Source organism: Asterias amurensis, chromosome 13, assembly GCF_032118995.1.
Source record: "Asterias amurensis chromosome 13, ASM3211899v1".
NCBI lineage: Eukaryota > Metazoa > Echinodermata > Asteroidea > Forcipulatida > Asteriidae > Asterias > Asterias amurensis.
The window spans coordinates 20,160,868-20,182,482 of record NC_092660.1 but is presented as its reverse complement, the minus strand read 5'-3'; the positions used below and the strand labels follow the sequence as shown (position 1 = coordinate 20,182,482).

The 21,615-nt window shown below is 38.4% G+C and overlaps 1 protein-coding gene across 1 annotated transcript in view; it reads left to right on the top strand.

Annotated features, from left to right (window-relative positions):
- The window catches only part of LOC139946240 (dedicator of cytokinesis protein 7-like), a 51,583-nt gene that overhangs the window by 19,503 nt on the left and 10,465 nt on the right, over nt 1–21,615 (top strand). The window contains exons 16-29 of the mRNA XM_071943859.1: nt 4,429–4,515; nt 5,133–5,349; nt 5,851–6,018; nt 11,100–11,386; nt 12,552–12,647; nt 13,787–13,927; nt 14,604–14,717; nt 15,449–15,753; nt 16,947–17,265; nt 17,986–18,168; nt 18,425–18,572; nt 19,466–19,562; nt 20,128–20,224; nt 21,375–21,509. Coding sequence (XP_071799960.1) covers nt 4,429–4,515; nt 5,133–5,349; nt 5,851–6,018; nt 11,100–11,386; nt 12,552–12,647; nt 13,787–13,927; nt 14,604–14,717; nt 15,449–15,753; nt 16,947–17,265; nt 17,986–18,168; nt 18,425–18,572; nt 19,466–19,562; nt 20,128–20,224; nt 21,375–21,509 — 2,394 coding nt within the window. The remainder of the gene's footprint in view (nt 1–4,428; nt 4,516–5,132; nt 5,350–5,850; nt 6,019–11,099; nt 11,387–12,551; nt 12,648–13,786; nt 13,928–14,603; nt 14,718–15,448; nt 15,754–16,946; nt 17,266–17,985; nt 18,169–18,424; nt 18,573–19,465; nt 19,563–20,127; nt 20,225–21,374; nt 21,510–21,615) is intronic.

Here is a 21,615-nt window from a genome sequence, read left to right as displayed (position 1 = left end):
TCTACTTTTAAAACATCTTTCCAACCATATGCATTTTATAAAAAACGGTTACAAACGCTTTTGTTTTGACCAACTCGTCCGATCCAAGGCAACGTGTTCCTTTAAGGACAAAGATGTTTCACCTGGTTTACCAGTTTAACTTCGGGTAGTTTCATGTGACTTTTCATTGAGTTTATGCCTGAGTGTTGTAAACATAGATAGAACTCCAGCTCTTCCCATTGTGCACCTTGCGACACTACACGGCAATGTACATAGTATGTTCACTTCAAATTTATGAAAGGATATTTCTTTCCGTTGTAGATCTGTAATTACAGATTTAGTTTTCAAAGACATTTGTCACTCATAAACCACTGGCAAGATGCCCTACATTCTATACAGCACATTTTCCTCCAAGTTCATTCTTTCAATATCAAGTACACATGTAGTTTCTAGAAGGATTTACACCAGTTCTCTTCCCATGCTCAAGCTAGCAAATCGGGCAGGTAGGGGCTATATTGATTGTACAATATTGGCTAAGTAAGTTTCCTTAAGGAGATGTACTTTATATGTACAACATTTTCTGTTAGACAAACTTCAGTTTCATTTACTGTACATGAACATGTACATAACAAAAATCTCCCCCCCAACCCTTCTTAACTTCTTACACCATAGGGAGTAAAACAAAAGTTATGTATAATGGTACATGTACATACTTATGTATAATAAAAGTAAAAAACTACTAGTTATAGGGCCTATTGCATGCATTTTATCCGTACAATTTATCCGTATTCCAAAGTGTGCATTTTGTGCCATAATTATAATTATAAATCATAAATACTTGGAGACAGGTTATCCTTTCTGATTGGTCGAGAGGACATCACGTGGTCATGTTTAAACATGCGATGAGAACAGGCGGAGAAGTGCTTAAAAACATATGCGTGGATCGCAAGCTTATGCAGGCAAACACAATGTACAGTCTATTAGCATGCGCGTGTACTCACCACCGTTGTGCATCAATGCAATTTTGACCCTTCATGAAACGGAGCATGGGGACATGACAGGAGTTGAAAATTTACAGAAATGTTTTACAGATTTTCCAATATTAATTTGCTTTTTAACAAAAAGGGCATTTACATTTATAAATGGGGAAAAAAGAGAAGTGGTTCGGTCTGAAACGGCTGTTTAAAACCTGCAGGGTCTTGGCCATGCGATAGATAAAGACTTAGCCTTCGGTTTGGTCAACACGACCACAACCCTGCCGATTTTAAACGCCGTTTAACTTGTCACCCACTCTTTCATTCCCTTACTAAAGGGAAGGTACACGTTTGGTAATTGTCAAAGACCAGTTTTCTTACTTGGTGTATCCCATCATAACCATAAAATAACAAGCCTGTGAAAATTTGGGCTCAATTGGTCATCGAAGTTGCAAGAAAATGATGAAAGAAAAAAACACCCTTGTCGGACGAAGTTGTGTGCTTTCAGATAGGAATAAAAGACTTCTGGCTTGAAGTCTTTTATTATTTTAGTGAGAAATTACCTCTTTCTCAAAAACTACGCTACTTCAGAGGGAGTCGTTTCCCACAATGTTTTATACTATCAACAGCTCTCCAATGCTCGTTACCAAGTCAGTTTCTAAGTTAATATTTGTTTTGAGTAATTACCAAACCTGTACCTTCTTTTTAACCGGTATTATACATGAGGGTATTATATATGGAAGCAGCTTCACACATAGTTGGGCTCATTAACATAATGATCACTACTTCTGCAAAGTAACAAATTGTATATGCATTAAAGGGCTCTGTCAGCGCAGAATTCCAATACCATGTAATTGGACTCTGCTCTGTATGGCTGATCTTTATGCCACTCTTTAAAAATAAAGAAGGCCAAACGAGATGAAAAAACATCTTAAACCCCCCCAACCTAACCCAAAACAATATTACGTAGGATTTAAGACATTACATGGTGGGTGGGAGTATAATCATGTCAGGTTTGTAGTAACACCATGTGTAAATTTCTTTTGAGTAGTGTTGGTAGAAGAACCGGTTGTTGACAACTCAACGTTTTGTTCAGTTTGCTCAAACCTTCCTGAAGACGATCGGAGCATACTGATCAAGATGTTGAGTTGTCACCCACCGGTTCTTCTCAGAACTAACACTACTCAAAGAGATTTTCACATGGTGGTACCGCAAACCTCACGTTGATCAAAATACGATTCAAAGTGGTGTAGACGTGCACATGTACATGTACTTCATATTATTTTCTGTGATGAGGCTCACTGAAAAGCAGACAAAGTTTGTGCTGTACATTTAAGTAAACTTCAGTCATAAAAATATTTGACTTTGTGAAATGTGTGATCTAAGTCATTGATTTGTCATTCTACATTGTACATATCCAAGGAACATTGGTTTTATATTATCAATCATTATCAATTTTGGTTGTTTTCTTCCACTAATACCACATAAACATTTCCTTTGAATTATGAATTTATCATGAATTATCAAATATCAACAATTAAAATAATTGAAGCATTATTTTGCCTTCCTTTTGTAAAAGTGTGGCTATTTACGGTGGCAGACATTTTGTTTATCATCATAGTGGTAAATTAATTTTAAAGACCTTAACGCAGCAGTTTCGTTGGCTTCCTGCAGGTAGCGTTGGATTAACATTACATTTAACATTACAACTTTGCTTTTATTTAAAGTAAATGCTTGTTTCTTCATTGTATTTAACAGTGGATTGTATGGTGGTTATATGAGCCATGGGAGTGACTGGAAACAAATTCTGGGTGCTCAAAAATTGTACGCTGGAGGCCAGTCTAGACAAATCTTGTGGGATAGACCTTTTAATTTTTGATAAACAAACCACCCTGGTTGGCATGGACCGTCGAATGTTAGCAAAACATTGAATCCTATTAACAGATAATATGATTAATTCAACACTTATGCAACTTATAATATAGTTTTCGCTTGTTGTCAAAAATGTCACTTATATTAGTTGTTTTTTAGTGTGATTAATAGAGATACATGTATTTTAGAATTTAATTTGTGTAAATTCTATTGAGATTTCTTTATGCATCTTAAATGGTAAATTTGAAGCACTTTCAACTTCTTAAATGTGTTAAAAATATTGTTGAGAATTTAGATGGGAAGTTACCATTTTAACATACTTTTCAGCACTTTAGAACAAATAATCGTTTGCGTCACTGTGTACATCATGGATTGCCTCACTATTTTGCCACGGATTGTGTCACCCTGTCTGTCACTATGTTTGTTCACAGCTCACCACTGTTTGGCTTGATTGACTGTTCGTGTTTTAAAGACAGTATACAAAATCACTGTAGTCAAGTTGTATGTTCTCAATCCTGATGTAGAGATGAATTCATCCAAGAGTAGAGACAAAATATATATATTTCTCAAATCTTTATCTTCCAAATAGAAATTCATCTTTATTCTGTAGTGTTTTTAAATTATGGCTCAAAAGGCCCTGTCACACCATGACGTTTTATTCAGGGTATGCCGACGTTTCAAACTTCTCAAAAACGTTGGCATACGCTGAACTATCGATGGATTTTTCAATTTTGAGCGTATATAAAAAGTATAACGTGTGAACATGTGTCAATGTGAACGTGTGTCAACGAACGTATAACTTACCTACAACTTATGTGGAATTTATGAGCCATACGCTGGCATACGTTGAGAATTTGTGTGCATACAACATTTCTAGACGACCTCGCCTTACAACAAGGTAAATCAGCGTGTTTCAGCGTGCTCTTAACTTATACAAAACTTACCCGTAACTTATTCAACGTACGCCAGCGTATTCGCCAAAATGTTCATACGTCGGCATACGCTTGCTTAATTGTCAGGGTGTGAAAGGGCCTTTACTTCCTGTCAAGTCAGGGTGTAGCTACACATAGCTGCAAACTCTTTAAATTAGTGAGCAAGATCAAAGAAGTACAATAATTATTTCTTGAATTTGTTTTTACAGAGCTCTGACCGCACTTAAGATACTTTGTAACTTCATTAGTGTAGAAACATAACTATACTAAATTTAGAAATAGTCTTTGTTGTAAAAAGAAAGACTATTTATATTTCGGAAGATTTTAATTCAATTAAATTCAATATTTTACTTGTCATGTTAAAAAGAAAATGAAATATCTTTTTTCTGGTGTGAACAAGTTATTTATAAAAAAAACAAGAAACCACATTACAACAAACCACTCTATAAACTTACAATTAAAAGTGTTAAAAATAACGATACTATTTACTGGAAATTGTCATTTACTGGATTGTAAAAATGAATTACATCTTTTTTCCTTTTTCATGAAACAATTTTGTTTGTCGTCAGTTTAAAAAAAGTAACATCACTGTATTTTGCAGTTTAACAAAAAATGATACAGTTTTTTAATTTCCTGTTTCTCTCTTCACATTAATGTCTTTGATTTTCTAGGTTCAGTTGCCAACAATGCGTTGGGTGGACGGCCACAAACCGCTGTTTAATGTTGCAGTCAAAGCCGTCTCCTCCATACATGCTCAGGTAGGAAAGAAAAGCCATTTCAATTCAAAACCTATAATGTTTGGTTTTACTCATGTTGTGTCTAAATCACTGTATACTCATGTCCCACAGGCATATTACTCAGGTGGGATCTGAACCCACAATTTTTGCCGATTCTAGAGCAGATTTCTGCTGGACCATCGATACCTAAAGACAGTTGCCCGATAGCTAGAGACAGTTGCCCGGTAGCTAGAGACAGTTGCTCGGTAGCTAGAGGCAGTTGCTCGGTAGCGAGAGGCAGTTGCCCGGTAGCTAGAGACAGTTGCCCAGTAGCTAGAGACAGTTGGAATCCTATGTTTTAGCAGCAGGTGCCACAACAAATAGATGTTATAAGAAGAACGCAGATTACGAGAACTGTCAGTGGGCTTAATTAGAAATAAGATACAACAAGTAGGAGCTACATGTAGACCATTTTTGAATGTGAATACAATTGATACAAAACCCTTCTCTACCTAGCATCCCCAAAGAGTGAACGTTTTGTCCTTTGTCTTTGAAATTGGACCCAGTTGTATTACTCGGATAGTCTACTGCCACCTAGCATCCCCAAAAGTCTCCATAGTAATCTGAATTTCTTGTTTGTGACTCCTGTTCAATCAAAGGATGAATATGTGGACAAGTTCCTGAGTCGTTGTCACAACGTGGAAGAGGGCAAGATCCCTCGGAGTATTGGAGAACAGGACATGAAAGCCAAGCTGGTCAAGAGCATCATGGAACTGAATAATGCTGTAGCTGAACCCCTCGTTAAATTCCTCCCCATCATACTCGATAAACTAATCCTGATGATCGTAAGGCCTCCTATCATTGGTGGACAGATCGGTAAGGCCATTCAGAAATAAATTATTGTTTTGTGGAACGGGTTCTCACTTTATGTGTTGATGTTCTTGCATGTAGCTAAAGGCTTGTCATATTCCACCACCCACATCATACTGAATGAAATAATCCTGATGATCGTAAGACCTCCTATCATTGGTGGACAGATCGGCCATACAGAAATAAATTTTTGTTTTGTGGAACGGGTTCTCAACTAATTTTCACTTTATGTGTTGATGTTCACAGGCTTTTTAACTTCACTATCGAAGGGGCCCAGCAATTTTCCTCTGGTATGGGTAGGCCTACCTCTATATCATGTCTATGAGGGAAATGTAGAATTTTACAGGAATCTTTCACAGGGCACCACAGCAAAAGCACAGGGCACCATCATTTTTGCACAATACAGAATTCAGGTGAAATTATTTACTCCATTGAAATATAAGTCATTCTGGTTGTTTCAAACTTAACTTCATTTCTGGGAGTTTTTTTACCCTTTTTCTTTATTAGTTGACCATGTCGGACAGCTTTGTTTTGACACCGTAGCTGAGATCGTTGATCGTATTCACATCTTATTAGACAAGGGCCAAGACAACCACGGTCGTAATTCCCTTCTCTGCTCCTACATCCAGTATTACTTCCGACCACCAGACACGGATGATGACACAGTAGTTCAAGGTTAGTGAATAGTATTAAGATTTGCTTTTTGGATTCAATAAGAGCTGAATTATTTCACGAAGATTTATGAGGTCCCATTGCATCCAAAACCCACCGCCAAAAAATTTATGCGACCATGGAATGAAGTGATAGTAGTAGCGTCTGACTGGTAAGATTTAAAATGATTGAACTCTGACATTTTTTCCACAGATTAACAAGGTTTGCCGTTTTATGTATTTGGTTTGTCGTACCACCATATATGTGTCTACTTGCCAGGTTAATTTGTTCTTTAGAGAACTGTCTTGCTTTATATTTTACTATCGCGGAGTATATTATCTGAATTCGGGAGACTTCTCAGTTCTAAAAAGAACTGTCATGCTTTTTAACTACTACCTGAGCGGAAGGTAGAAAATCAGCCAGGACTACTACTTAAGCTTTTAGTGGATTGTTATGAACTTCACTTCCGCGGGTGAGGACAAAATGGCAGATCGTATTACAAAGTAGTTCACAATGTAGAAGGAAAAACACACAAACTTGAGACATGTTTGTGTGGATCATTATATTGTACTTTTAAATCATATTCATTTTTTAACAACAATTCAAACACTTTTATTGCCCAAATAAACCCAAGGCATTGTGGAGACCTGTCCCATAATGAACACATTGCATGATAAAACAATTTGAAGTATCTAAAAAGAGTTTTGATAGTTTATATGCAGCCATTTTTTAATTAAACTGACAATTTGATTTATTTTATTACATATGCTAAAAAGAACATGAAAGAATTGGCACAATTGATAAGACATTTGATAACTGATGAACGTGTCTGCATTTGTTTTTGTTTGCATTTTTAACCCACTTTGCCTACAATGGACACATCTTATAATGGTAAGTACACAAGGACAAATATTAACTATCAACCAATTTCTGTTTGTTGTAAAATTATCTTACTAACAGTAGTGTGAATTGTTGTGTTGTTTTCTTCATGGGTTGTGGCTTGATTCTTTGTACTCTTTTCTTCTGATACTGGCATAAAGTTCAGACAGTTCAAAACATTTGAAAAATGTCTAAGTAGAATTGGTACCTTTGCCAGAATCATAGTTTCTCTTTGGCCTTTCCTCATCATCCCTCAACAAATTTTCTTCAATTTCACCTGTTCATTTCCCATTGAGTTAGTTTTCATTAACATTGTTCTCATTCCTTTGATCCAGTTTCCAATATTTAGTTCCGATACTTATTTATTTAAGAAAATAAAATGACATGACTTTTGCACTTCTCGAAATTTGGCTGAAACACTGTATAAAAGCAATCCTTGATTTGAATCACTGTGAGCCTGTGCACTGGCCTAAGCGAATGGCGTATATAAGCTGATTCTTTTGATGGGTGTATTAAAACAAATTTGCCAACTGGTATGTTCTGTAGGTATTTCACCAACTACTATTGTTTTCACTTTTTCAAGAAAAGAATCTATGCATGTGAAGCGCACCCAGCACGCATCCCACCTCTATTCAGTATTATCAAAGCAACAAACAGCTTCCTTTTTTTAGATGGTAAAAATTAATGACTGAATTTATGTCTGGATGCTCAAAACGTTGCCTGTCAACAAATATTGGGAGATTTAATCTTTCAGAGGGCAAGGTCATTTCATTTAGGAAAGGTCACTTCCATTGAAAAGTCTTAAGTCTATGAAAAACTCTTGAAGATGCACCAAGGCCGGCCAAGAGCAGGCAACTGAGGCCATGCCCTTCTTGGGCTTGGTGTAATTCTTGGTTTGAGGGATGTGGGTGACACACCCCTACACTCCCTCGTCCCTTCTGGTCCCCCGATAGTTAATACATACCACATGATGGCAGGTTGACCAATAGCAAAGCATAGCTTATGAAAATGTAGGGTACATTAAAATAGTTAGTTTAATCTTAGCCAATAGACCTTAAATGCATTAATGTCTTCCAGCCGCCATCTTAGAGGAAAACGGTGACGAAACAATCGAGACGCACAGATTTGTACGCCCGGCTCACAGGATTGACCAGTGAACAACCTCCTTTTTACCTCTAGGTGAGGCCGCCCTACTGAAATGATGTCATGTGCATTTAAGGTCTATAGAGCTGTTCAGTGCTGGGTTGTAGAGAGCAGTACTTCAGCCGTATTTAAATTCTTTATCTGTATAGACAATGAGTAAAAGTTGCTTACGTGTAGGTGGTGTCATTTTTGAAAATAGAATTAGCTGTTGCAAACTGTATCGACCAAAAGGACCTATGGTATAAATGCAAAAAGTGGTTAATGACCTGATGTTTTGAGTAGTTAATGACCTGATGTTTTGAGTAGTTAATGACCTTTGACCCTAGCAGATTCATTCACAGTGGTGTCATTTCAAACCAACATGTCAACTGTAGATCCCCTGGTGTAATTGTGAACGTGTACATATTATTCTGTCATTTCATGTAGATATGTGTTTTAGTTGAAAACCTTGAAGTACCAAGAATGAGAGTAAAACAACTACATTGAAACCAGGACCAAGACTTAAAGTTCAGACACTATGACTAATACTATACAATCAAAGCAAAATAATGACATTAGTTTCATTGTTTCATGATCTACTTGTAGATTTGTTTGTCAGGGGTCGATTTTACAAAGAGTTAGGACTACATGTAGTCCTAACTTAGGACTAGTCCTAGGAGATATACAAACTGCATGGATAGTCCTAAGTTAGGACGAGTAACTGGTCCTAACTTGAGATAAGACTAGTCCTAACTGTTTGTGAAATCCACCCCTGTAAGTACAATTAAGGTGTCATTTTAGTTGAACATTTCAACATGGTGTCCATACAGTATCATTTCATTTAGCAAGGTGATGGCATATTATTTAATAGTGTTGTAATTGAAACCTGGACATCCTGAGAACAAGACTAAAACAATTTGAGACGAAGACAAAGACTTGAGGTTCAACGACGTGACTGATACTTGAGAGTTTACGTTAGTTTCATTGGTTCCATTGGCTCATGATTGGTTAATTTTGGTGTCATGTATGTAAATGTGTATTTCCCGGTAATGGACCCTTCCCATGAAATATGCTAATCACATTCACGCATGCGTACAGACCCTGTTGGTTGGCAAACGCCATAGAGTTTTGCACTAAGCAGACGCGCAATCGCGTCTGCGTCACGCACCCTATAGCCGTGTACAAAACAGCGCGATATTCCCTCATTTTGCCCACCAAAACGTTAGTGCGCACGCGCTATGTAAAATTTACATATTTCATGGGAAGGGTCTATTGTTTTTATTCCAGAAAGTTGCACAATAGGCAGTTTGAAAGAATTCATTGTGTTTAGAACCGTTTCTCTGAATTTTGACAGCTGAGTGATGTTCAAAACAAAAACCAACTCTGTGCACACACCACGGATAATGCTCAAAATTACATGCTAGACCATGATGCAAAATTGTTTGTAAATTGAGATTATGGACATTAGAAAATATTGGAATCCTGACCATCCTTAATCAACCATCACTTATCATATGATAGTTAATTGTGTGCTTATATTTTCACCGAGTCTATAAGAAAAGCTATTTTAATCTAAATTTCATCGGCCTAAAATCGGTCCTATCACCTTGACAGATAGCAGTGTCAAGTATTGACCCATTTCACCTGACGTCATCATCAGAATAATCTTGGATGCGCCATTTTGGTGGCCAACGTCAACGTGTGTTATTCAGTGAAGTGCGCTTTTAGGTGACGCGGCGTTTACACGTAAACCTATTGACCACCAACATGGTGAGCGTGGCATCAGTCGCCGCGTGTGACGCGCGTGCAAGGGGTCAATACTATGTGATATTCAGTTTGTTGTTTGATATGTAAGAAGCACCTGTGATGCATGGATTGTGCACACAATGTCACATGAGACGTTTACTTAGCACCCAAATAGGCCTGGAGTTTCGTCTTTGATAGGGCAAGACATTTTTCATTTTGCAAAGGGCACATCTATTTAAAAATCTCATACTTGATGTGAGTCAAGACCAGGGCAACAAATGCCATGTCCTCCATTGCCTCTGTGTAGTTTCAGGCCTGCCCTTAAGGACGAGTCACACCGCAGCGAAAAAGATAACGATAATGATCAAGACGCAAAGAGAATGCATTCTATTGGTTGAATTGCTCCACGCAGAATACTCACACACTCGTTTAACCAATTGACTGCGTTCTCTTTGTGTCGTTATCATTCTCGTTATCGCTGCAGTGGGACCGGGCCTTAAGTCAAGATATTTCCTTTGCTTTGCACGAAAGTTGAAGCCACTTCCCCCTGCCCAGGGGAGCAAATACAAACTGGGAGGCTTTGGGATTCTTATGAGGTAGCAGACATGCCGCATATATGAAGACAATTTGTCATCTTTTATAAAGTTCTTTCCAAGAATTTACCTGGTAGGTCTGCTGCCACCTAGTGTTCCAAAAAGTCTCCCATTATTACACCTGTTATTTCAAATGACTTATCTTTAAATGTTTTGCACACAAAGTTTGAGAAAACAGCATGGCCGTATCACTTTCAATTTTTGTGTGAATCCACTCTAAAGCTCAATGGCTTCATCACCAATTGCCGTTTTGTTCTCTGTATGCCACTCTTTATTGGCTGGTGGTCTACTCTTTATTGGCTGACAGTTTATTGGCTGACAGTTTATTGGCTGGCAGTTTATTGGCTGGCAGTTTATTGGCTGGCAGTTTATTGGCTGACAGTTTATTGGCTGGCAGTTTATTGGATGGCAGTTTATTGGCTGGCAATCAATTGGCTGATGATTTATTGGTCAAAAGATAAATTACACACGAACAAACGCACAGCACTTTTGGAGATGGAAGTAGTTAAGTGTAAAAAACTAGAAAACCCTTATGAACTGTAAAGGGGGTAACCCTGTTTCAGCCCCATGAGTAGGTGGCAACGGTCCCCTGGTGACAGTTAATTTGGGTGGACAGCCTAAATCAGTCGGTCTTGTGATGTAATTAGGCGATACCTCATTAAAAAAAAATCCCAAAACCAGTGCATGATACAAGGACTTACTAACAGGGTTCTATCTGTAACCATTTCATTAAGTAGACCACTTTTCACTATCTACCGTCTACAGGCTTCTCGCCGCCTGCCCTTGGCAAATTCCGTCTAGGTAACTACGGTACGGTGGCTAGATCTAGCAGTTTCAATGTCAACCAACGAGCCTCGATGTTCTCAAGTACGAGTAGCTCCAGCCTGTCTGGACCAGGCTCACCTGAGGAGGATCTGGAGGGAATGATCCATGGACGGTTCGGCAGCGAGCGCTACAACGCTCACTCGTTCAGTCGCTCAAGTCTTTTGAATAACACTGGGATGGGGAATGTACCGGTGATGGGTCTCGGTGGCCGTGTGCCTCCCAAGAAGGTACTGGAATAGGATGCTTTATTATAGAAGTGGTGGAATATCATTAGTTTGTAGGAGAGTTTATATTTCTTTCCAATCACTAGTATGTAAGTAACATAACAAACTAACTGGTTAAACATTGTGTTGCACATTTTGAGAAAACGGCAAATAATTGTCACACGTTTGATACCGTTTCTGTACTTGTATATTGGAGTTGGATCGGTTATTAACATAATATTCTTGAATATTGTTTTTAAGTAATTACCAACACTGGAAACTGACCGGGTAAATTTTAATTCACTCTAGGGTGGACAAAGAAAAAATGACAAGGTTGAGATTTGAACATAAGACCTCTGGATTAGCATGCAAGCACTCTATCAACTGAAGTAAAAAGCGCCAGGGCTGAATAGTCCAGTTGGTAGAGCCCCTGCTTGTTAATCCAGAAGTCACAGGTTCAAATCCAACAGAGCACTGAATACTGTTGACTAAAACAGACACCCCCTGAAACAGACCCCCTTCGTATTCAAACACTTTTAGAACCTTTTTCCCAGGTACGTTCATGACATTGGTTCAATGGGTGTAAGAAAAAAATGGGTACTTTAACAGGTCCCCATATTGAAATACATACTAGACTTGCACAGCCTATTAACATGAAACTTTAACTTAAAAAGTTGCTTCAATGTATACCCACACTTCTTATGACCTTTAGTACACTACTACATTTAAACAAACTTTGTAACTTTTCTTGATAAAATGGTTGACTAATTTTAACAAATTTATTAATTGATCTTACTTAGTAACACTAATTTAGTGGTGTGTTTGAAGATACATGTTCATTACATATATAACATTTATTACATGTACACAACAAAATTTTATTGTCAACACTTTTTGTTTTGAAGCAGCTTTCCTAAGTTAGAACCAACATGACCAGGGCCCAATATTGTAGAGCTGCTTAAGCACAAAAATAAGCTAAGCTTAAAATTATTCTTACCAGAATAAGGTTACCAGCCAAACTACCATGTCACATTTACATTTTGTAACTGGTATCCTGCTTCTTTCTGCTTAGCAGACAATTGTAAAGCAATATTTCTGCTTAAGCAGTTTCATGAAAGTAGGCTCTTGTCAGACATGATGTTCTCAATCAGTGACTAATTATTACATTTTTTGTTTCCTTTGTATTCAGTTAGTACATGAGGAGATTGCACTGTTACTAGTTGTCTCCAACGGCTCAGCAAAGGAGAAAGTCTTGAATCATGCATGGTTCTTCTTTGAGCTTATGGTAAGTGTTAATGGCAAACTATACCTCTGGACTCTTAAAGGCAGTGGACACTATTGGTAGTAAAAATAATTATTAGCATAAAACCGCACTCGGTAACGAGTAATGGGGAGAGGTTGATATTATAAAACATTGTGAGAATTGGCTCCCTCTGAAGTGACGTAGTTTTCGAGAAAGAAGTAATTTTCCACGAATTTGATTTTGAGACCTCAGATTTAGAATTTGAGGTCTCAAAATCAAGCATCTGAAAGCACACAACTTCGGGTGTTTTTTTCTTTCATAGTTATCTCGCAACTCTGACAACCAATCGAGCTGAAATGTTCACAGGTTTGTTATTTTATGCATTTGTTGAGATACACGAAGTGAGAAGACTGGTCTTTGACAATTACCAATAGTGTCCTGTGTCTTTAACCATTTGATTGTTTGAATACAACAAAGGTGGTAGCATTTGTGATGTATCAGCAAACATCCAGAGCGGTGATGTCCACGCAGGAAGATTAATCCGTAACTAGAGTACAAAATCTGAGAAAGGTTTTTGTCAGTGACTTTTTCAGATTCAAAATTGGGGAATTAAAATTACCGCATTTTTTCAAAGTGGAATGATTCTTAAAATACTTTATACTATCGTGAGCTGTTGTACTTCTATCCAAGTTAGTTTAAAGACACTGGACACCATTGGTAATTGTCAAAGAACGGTCTTCTCACTTGGTGTATCTCAACATACGTGTATGCATACAATAACAAACCTGTGAAAATTTGAACTCAATTAGTCGTCGAAGTTGTGAGATAATAATGAGAGAAAAAAAACACCCTCGGCACAAGAAGTTTGTGCTTTCAGATGCTTGATTTCGAGACCTCAAAATCTAATTCTGAGGTCTCAAAATCAAATTTGTGGAAATTTACTTTTTTTTTCGGAAACTACGTTACTTCAGATGGAGCCGTTTCTCACAATGTTTTATACTATCAACAGCTCCCCATTACTCGTTACCAAGTAAGGTTTTGTGCTAATAATTATTTTGAGTAATTACCAATAGTGTCCACTGCCTTTAAATTTAATATAGTCATATTCTTTAAAACATTGTACATTTTCAAGATATGTACGTTGTGGTAACAGTTAAGGAATTGTATTTCTTATGATTCAGGTGAAGAGTATGGCCCAACATCTTGCCGAGACGGACCGTCTTGACTCTCTGCGTAAGGGACTGTTCCCTGAAGCTTACTGTCAAGATATCAGTAACATCGTTGGCATTGTTACCACTGATATTGTCGCTAGATACAACAAGGTATGTACATACAGAAATTATGTAATGGATGCTTTTGTTGTACTATTTTTTTTCTTTAAAAATAAATTGATGAGAGATCGCCTAACATCACAAGCCCGTACTGTCACTTCAGGGTGAGGACGACATTTAACTGATTTGAGCTATCAACCAAAATCAACTTCCACCAGCGGCATGTGCCATCCACTGCTAGGAATGAAACAGGGTTACCCCCTTCACAGTCCGTAAGGATGTAGGCATGGTATCATCCACTAGGAGCCACCTACTCCTGGGGCTGAAACAGGGTTACCCCCTTCACAGTCCGTAAGGATGTAGGCATGGGTATCATCCACTAGGAGCCACCTACTCCTGGGGCTGAAACAGGGTTACTCCTTCACAGTCCGTAAGGATGTAGGCCTGGGTATCACCCACTAGGAGCCTGGCTGGTAGAGCAGAATGTACTACCTTCCCACTTTTTACAAAGCTGTTTTGGTGAAGTGCTTGGTTCAAGTGTCATGCCGCCACAAATTTAAGAGATGTAGTTAATGTTTTGTTTTTCATTTTTTTTCCAAATCGATTATGACAAATTCATTTAAATGCTTAAGGTCAGCTTGTTGTAGTGGTAGTTGAACAGTAATGTTGATGAAACTGCTTTTGTTCAATTTCATCGTTGATTTGTTTTTACTTGTGTTTCATTCAGGATGTGCGAGCTATGCAGTTACTCAATGCCAGCTTAGCGTTCTTCTTGCAGGATCTCCTGTCCTTGATGGATAGAGGGTACGTCTTTGCTCTCATCAGGAACTACTGCAAACAGGTAAGTGTCTTAAAAGGGGTTCACTAATTTGTTTTCACTTCATTGGTGTGTGCCCGGTGGCATAACCAGACATTTTCATTGGAGCGGCAAGCAGGGCAAAAACATAAATTGTGTTTCTAGCGCTCAATTGTTTTCTTTGTTGATCTCATTTTGAGTAGGGGGCGGGGCAAGTTTTCTGAGCTGGGGGCAGTCTGATTACATCGCTGGCAGGGTGTGCGGATTAGTTTGATCAGCAAATTATCATACTGTTATTATTGGTGTACTGAAAATTTGTTGCACCCAGCAGTCTTTTTTTTTTTTTTTTTTTGTGTAAACCTTAGTTAATTGTTTATTCATATTCCACTCATCTAAACACATGTTTTAGTGACAAAAGCTTTATTTTGACAAAATACCACTTCCAGGTGACTTTAAGGTCTGCATGCTACAGTGCAGGGTTAGGACTCGTCGTAAGTCCTAAGATTAATCTTAAGTTAGGAAGAGTTTGGTGAAATCCAGCAGTCTGATTTACGGTACAGTTGAACAATAAAATGTACAGAGTACATCAAGATTTGTATACAAAAATTCATTGGACAATGAAAATTGTAGGACAAGAAAAATAGATAACAAAGCTGATATATAGTGCATAATGATGAGTTCCCCATTTTAACATTCTCCTACTCTAATCCGATATTCTGGACACTAAACAGTTATATAATGTTCTGGTTGTTTAAAATCCACTTTTGTTTATACAGGTTGCAGGAAAGATCACCGTCATGACAGACCCAACTAGTCTTGCCCAATTGAAGCTAGACTTCTTGCGTATCATCGTTAGTCATGAGCACTACGTCACCCTCAATCTCCCGTTCCTTCACACCGACATCTCTCGTCCCCCGTCCCCAACGCCATCAATCAGTAGTATGTCATCCATGATGTCTCTTGCGTCGACGCTGCCTTCTACTGTCAAGGCTAAGTTGATGCAACTCACTCCGGAGTTCCGGCAGCAGCATTTCTTGACCGGTCTGCTGCTCTCTGATCTTGCCTGTGTACTTCAGACTCTGTAAGTGTGTTAAATGACACCTCAGTCCCCCTTGCAAACAATGTGACAAGCACAAACCTGGACATCATTGAGGTCAATGAAGACCTATCATTGGCTGAGAGTTACTTGTTTCCATTGTTTGACCTTGGTGGTGGTGGCCAATGCAAGGGGTCTATTTGTTTGTTTTCAAAAGAAAACTTCAGTTTTAAGCCATAAGGGAATTAAACAATAAATATTTTACTAAATTAGTTTCTATACTCATTTGGAAGACAGTTGATATCAGCATTTTTTATTTTAATGGCAGCAACAGAAATAAGCACATCACCCAAATATACACAAAATCAGAAACAAAATAAAAGCTGTGTGTTGTATAGTCATTATTGCAAGACTGCCTAATTTGAAAATTCAAACAGATTCATGTTTGAGATTTGAACCTCAGACCTCTGGATTAACATGCAAGCACTCTATCAACTGAAGTAAAGCGCAGGGGATGAATAGTCTAGTTGGTAGAGCCCCTGCTTGTTAATCCAGAGGTCTGAGGTTTAAATCCAACAGAGCACTGAATACTGTTGGCTAAAACAGACACCCCTGTTCTTTTTCTGCCGATATAAATAAATCCTGCTCTTTGATCTACTTCTATAGTACAGAGGGTATTATTCCAAGAAGCTCCTTGAAATCTACAACTCCATGGTTGTCAAAAGGTGGAAATGCCACCATTTCAGTATACCTCATAAAACAGACATGATATTCTTCCTACCATATTTTCCTGCAGATAAGACGCGTCTTATCTGACTTTTTAGACCCCAAAAACATCGATGCGTCTTATCTTTCGGTGCGCCTTGTCTGCTGACGATTTTTTTTATTTTTTATGATCACTGCGTGAAAAAAAAATACCTTCATGTCCAGTTCAAATCAACGGTCTTTGTGTGAAGAATCCTTACTCAATAATGCGGTCAAACAAGGCTATTCAGACACCAAGACCGTATTTTAGTCTGATATCCGACTTTGTTCTGCTCTTAGAAACATCTAAAGAGTTTAGCCTGAAATAGCCCAAAAAGTCTATTAAAGCCTACACCATATGTCAGCCCTTGTACTTGGTAGAATATTGTCACTTTTTTGAAGGATCAAATATCATGCCTGATCAAATTGAGATCGTAGTTTCAGATGCTTTTGTTAGGAATGACTCTCATCCCTGTATATTTTCCCTGAAACAGGAACAGCAGCCTCCACCATCAGGCCATAGACACCGTCAGTAACCTCCTGAGCTCCCACGATGCTGACTCTCGCTTTGCTGACACCGACTGCCGCATGAGGGTAGCGGCTCTCTACCTCCCCCTACTGGGGATTGTCATGGACGCCATCCCTCAGCTTAACTGTCAGAGCGCCAACTCCATCAATCGACCGTCGGCCGCCATGGGGGATGACGAATCGGATATAGACGGCAATCCTGTCAATCAGACTGTTGCCATGGCCATAGCGGGGACCAGCGTGTACGCTCGGTCTGATGCCAAGGTTGAGTCTACACCTCTGCAGGTATTAGTTTAAACCAGGTCCCATTGTCATAGAGATGCTTGAGCACAGAAAATAGCTAAGCACAACAAAAATTATGCTAATAGTAGTAAGGTTTACAGCCAAACTACCATGTCACATACCAATATCTTGGTATTCTGCTTATTTTCTGTTAAGCAGGAATTTGTTGAGCAAAATTATCTGTAGGCATGATATTCTTCCTACTTTTGTCCGGTTCCAATTTTTCCTTTTTGCCTTGAAAAATTTTGTTTTTAAAATAAATAATACCTGAAAAGTCTATTAGAACTTACACCATCAGTACATGTTGATCAGCGATCATACTGAAATAAATGTTGTTTCTCCTAACACAGCACTTTTATTTAATTTTCTCACTTTAAATAATGTTGATGTACACTAAAAACAAGTATGCACCGAGATACAACAATTTTTTTAAATCAAGACCTTGCTCCTTTTGCACAGACGCTTCGTAGTATTAACTTTTCTGAAATTGCCATAAAAATTATTTTAGAAATAAGTTAGAGCTATATTAACACTTGGTTTTGAACTGTATGGTAAGTGAGATTAACAAACTTGGTAAAAGCAGAGTAATGCCACGAGATTAATTATGTATTTTTTAATTGTCAATAATATTTCAGAGAGGTATGCCTTCTGTGAAACCATGAGAGGGAGCAAAATAAACCTTGTACTTCATTTTGCCTATTATTTGTTTTTCCCACCAATCAGCGACCTCCAAGCCACACCAGACTGAGCGAGGAATCAACACGAGATCTCCTCTTATGTTTCATCTGGGTGCTCAAGAATCTAGATCCACGCACCCTACAGGATTCATGGGTCGCTCTGTCAGTCAGTCGCCTTAATCAACTTCTAGATGTGCTGTACTACTGCATATGTTGCTTTGAGTATAAGGTAGGGTACAAGACCTCAAATGGTGTTATCCGAGTGTTGGTTCTGTTCCTGACAACGCACTTGTGTCCTAAGCAAGACACTTCACTCTAATTGCTTCATCCTTCAGATAAGGTACTGTATAAATGGCTCTATTAAATCAAACATAGCTCTGCAAACATGTAATAAAACTAATGAGCGCTTTGAGAAGCCTGGTCGAGTGTGATCAAGTGATTTATATGAATTGTGCGTAATTATAATTTTTTTTTTTTTACTTCAGGGTCGTAAGATGATATACCGTCGGCAGTCTCGTCTGTCACTAAAGAAACATGATGTGAAGCAGCGTCTTGAAGATGCAATCCTAGGGACGTCTAATGCTCGTAGTGAGATGATGCAGAGGCATAGTAGACAAGGGTCGGGATCATTTGGTAAGGACATGAATGACAACCAGGGCCCAATTTCATGGCTCTGCTTACTGTAAACAAAAATCAGGAAATTCTGTGCTTACATCCAGCGTATTTCACGAATGGGCAAGGAATTTTAGCTTGTGTACGTGCATACTCATCCAGGGGTCGAAATTAAGTGTATTTCCATGGTAGTCAGCAGGGCTAGTGACCAATAATTTTTAGTAGCCCTGATTAGATTTTGGTAGCCCAAAAGCCATGTTATGTCTCGCGTCACGGCTCAAACTTTACAATACACCAATAACATAGTTCTTTATTGTGTGTGATGATGATTTTTGCATTATTATTCAACTAGCCCATCGGGCTATCAAACTGGAAAAATCAGTAGCCCGGATGTAAATCTGGTAGTCCCGGGCTAGCGGGCTAGTGGCAATTTCGACCCCTGTCATCGTTACTAGGCATTCTACGCTTACAATGTTAGGCAGAATATTGATCGTAAGTGCAGCGTTCGGCGGTTAGTAAAGCCAGGAAATTGGGCCCAAAAAAGCAGGTTTTACTTCTTACCATGGTTAACATATTTACCATGAAGCAGATTTAACATTATTTAGGGTTGAACAAAGACATACATTTACTGCAGCTTGATTTACAACTGACCTCCGGATTAACATGCCAGCACTGAACCAACTGAGTTACTTAGCTCTGATGTTGGTGTTTTTATCTAACTAATAACCATTGGAGTACTTTATTTCTAGTTATGAAACTCAATCCTAGTTTGCAACCAGACAACAGTAAGTTGTAGACAATAAAAATGAAATAAATGTAGATTGTACATAACTAAGTGCAGTCTTCCAATACTTTAGTATATTTTTCATTGTTAAGTAGTTTTTATTGTTTACATTTATTATTTGTCTATGCAGATAGACATTTCAATCCTGCCCTCGGTCAGTCTGAGAAGCTGCGATGGCGCAAGGACCAGACCCACTGGAAGCAGAACACTGAGAACCAGACAGAAAGGTAATATCAAAAAAACCTCAAGCTTATTTTATGTTTTTTTTTGTGATGATAAAATTTGTATCCCTTGTCTTCGATAGACATGGAGAAGCCATTGAGTGAGAAAAGAAATCAGCATTTGGTCGTCATTAACACAGACATATACCTTCTAGGTGATCAGCAAAAACACCACTTCTCACCTTGTCCTGTAGGCTACAAACAAAATGTTTAACCTACCTGTTTAAAATCCTTAAATTACTTCTTTTTCAGATGTGAATAATACTTGTTTCAAATGTGTTAAGCCCGGTTCATGTTTCCTGCGAATGCAACTGCGATACGAATGTTGACGTCACATCTTCGCAACAAATAATTCGCAGGGGTTGAGTTGTGCTCTATTCTCTTGCGAATATCGCTGCGAAAACAGAGTTGTGACGTCAAATTCACGTCAAAGTATGAACCGGGCTTAAATCTATTTTCGAGTGTGTAATCGTAACTTCATTTGACCATTAAACTTTGCCCACTGACCCTTATGGCTCAACCAATTAATAACTGTGGAATTCTGCACCTTTTTATTCCCACTGTTCCTCAGGCCTAGGTCAGCCCTTGAGTATGATGCCAATGTTGAAGGTCATCTCTCTACAGAGGTTTCTCTCACCGTCTTAGATACCATTGAACTTCTAGTGCAGGTAAGTGTATACTTCCAGTCAGGTAAATGCAAATATTTATTAAAGAAATGGAGATTCGGGAAACATTCTCAAGGTTTGAAACTCACCTTATTCTTTTGATGTCAAAATTTGTCTTTCCCATGTTTGTGATGAGTATCCCTGCCACACTCTGTCGAACCATGGTCGAACAATATCTTTGAACATCTTCGCGATGGAGTTAAACTCGCAAGGGTTTCTCTTCACTTGTTCTGAACATGACTTTTGTGTCACTCTTTTGTTTTTTGTATGCGCCATGAATGGTTTCCAGGAGATTTTTTTAATTTTTTTTTTATATTACACTTCACACTGGCAAAACACTAACAGGAATTAAAGATACAATCCTAAAAGTAGAACAGACTGAGAAACTAAAAATAAATACAAATATTCAATATTGAATGAAATTTTTAAGCCAGGAAGTGGCTATGAGGAACAGGTGGCCAGCACCTCTACCAGGCCAGCCAACCACAAAAACAATATGTGAAGATGCGCTTATCATAAGTCCATATTGTTATTATTGTTATTGTCAAATTTCATCTCGTATTCTTCAGACCATACAGAGTACAGACCACCTACAAGGAAGCCTGACTGGTGTAATGGAAGTCCTACTTCATTCTCTAGCCTGTAACCAGAGCATTGTAGTACTGCAGAATATTCTATTAATATATTATCCCATTTGCTATTCTTCATGCCACAGACCATACAGAGTACAGACCACCTACAGGGAAGTCTGACTGGTGTAATGGAAGTCCTACTTCATTCTCTAGCCTGTAACCAGAGCATTGTAGTACTGCAGAATATTCTATTAATATATTATCCCATCTGCTATTCTTCATGCCACAGACCATACAGAGTACAGACCACCTACAGGGAAGCCTGACTGGTGTAATGGAAGTCCTACTTCATTCTCTAGCCTGTAACCAGAGCATTGTAGTACTGCAGAATATTCTATTAATATATTATCCCATCTGCTATTCTTCATGCCACAGACCATACAGAGTACAGACCACCTACAGGGAAGCCTGACTGGTGTAATGGAAGTCCTACCTCATTCTCTAGCCTGTAACCAGAGCATTGTAGTACTGCAGAATATTCTATTAATATATTATCCCATCTGCTATTCTTCATGCCACAGACCATACAGAGTACAGACCACCTACAGGGAAGCCTGACTGGTGTAATGGAAGTCCTACTTCATTCTCTAGCCTGTAACCAGAGCATTGTAGTGCTTCAGAATATTCTGGCTACACAGAGGTCCCTGGTTTGCAAGGTAAGAGACCATTCTGGAGAAAACTACCATAAATTGTTATTATTTTATCTTTCTGGAGATGAAACCAATAGAGCCGGAAAAGTTACTATCAATGTTTTCTGTAGGC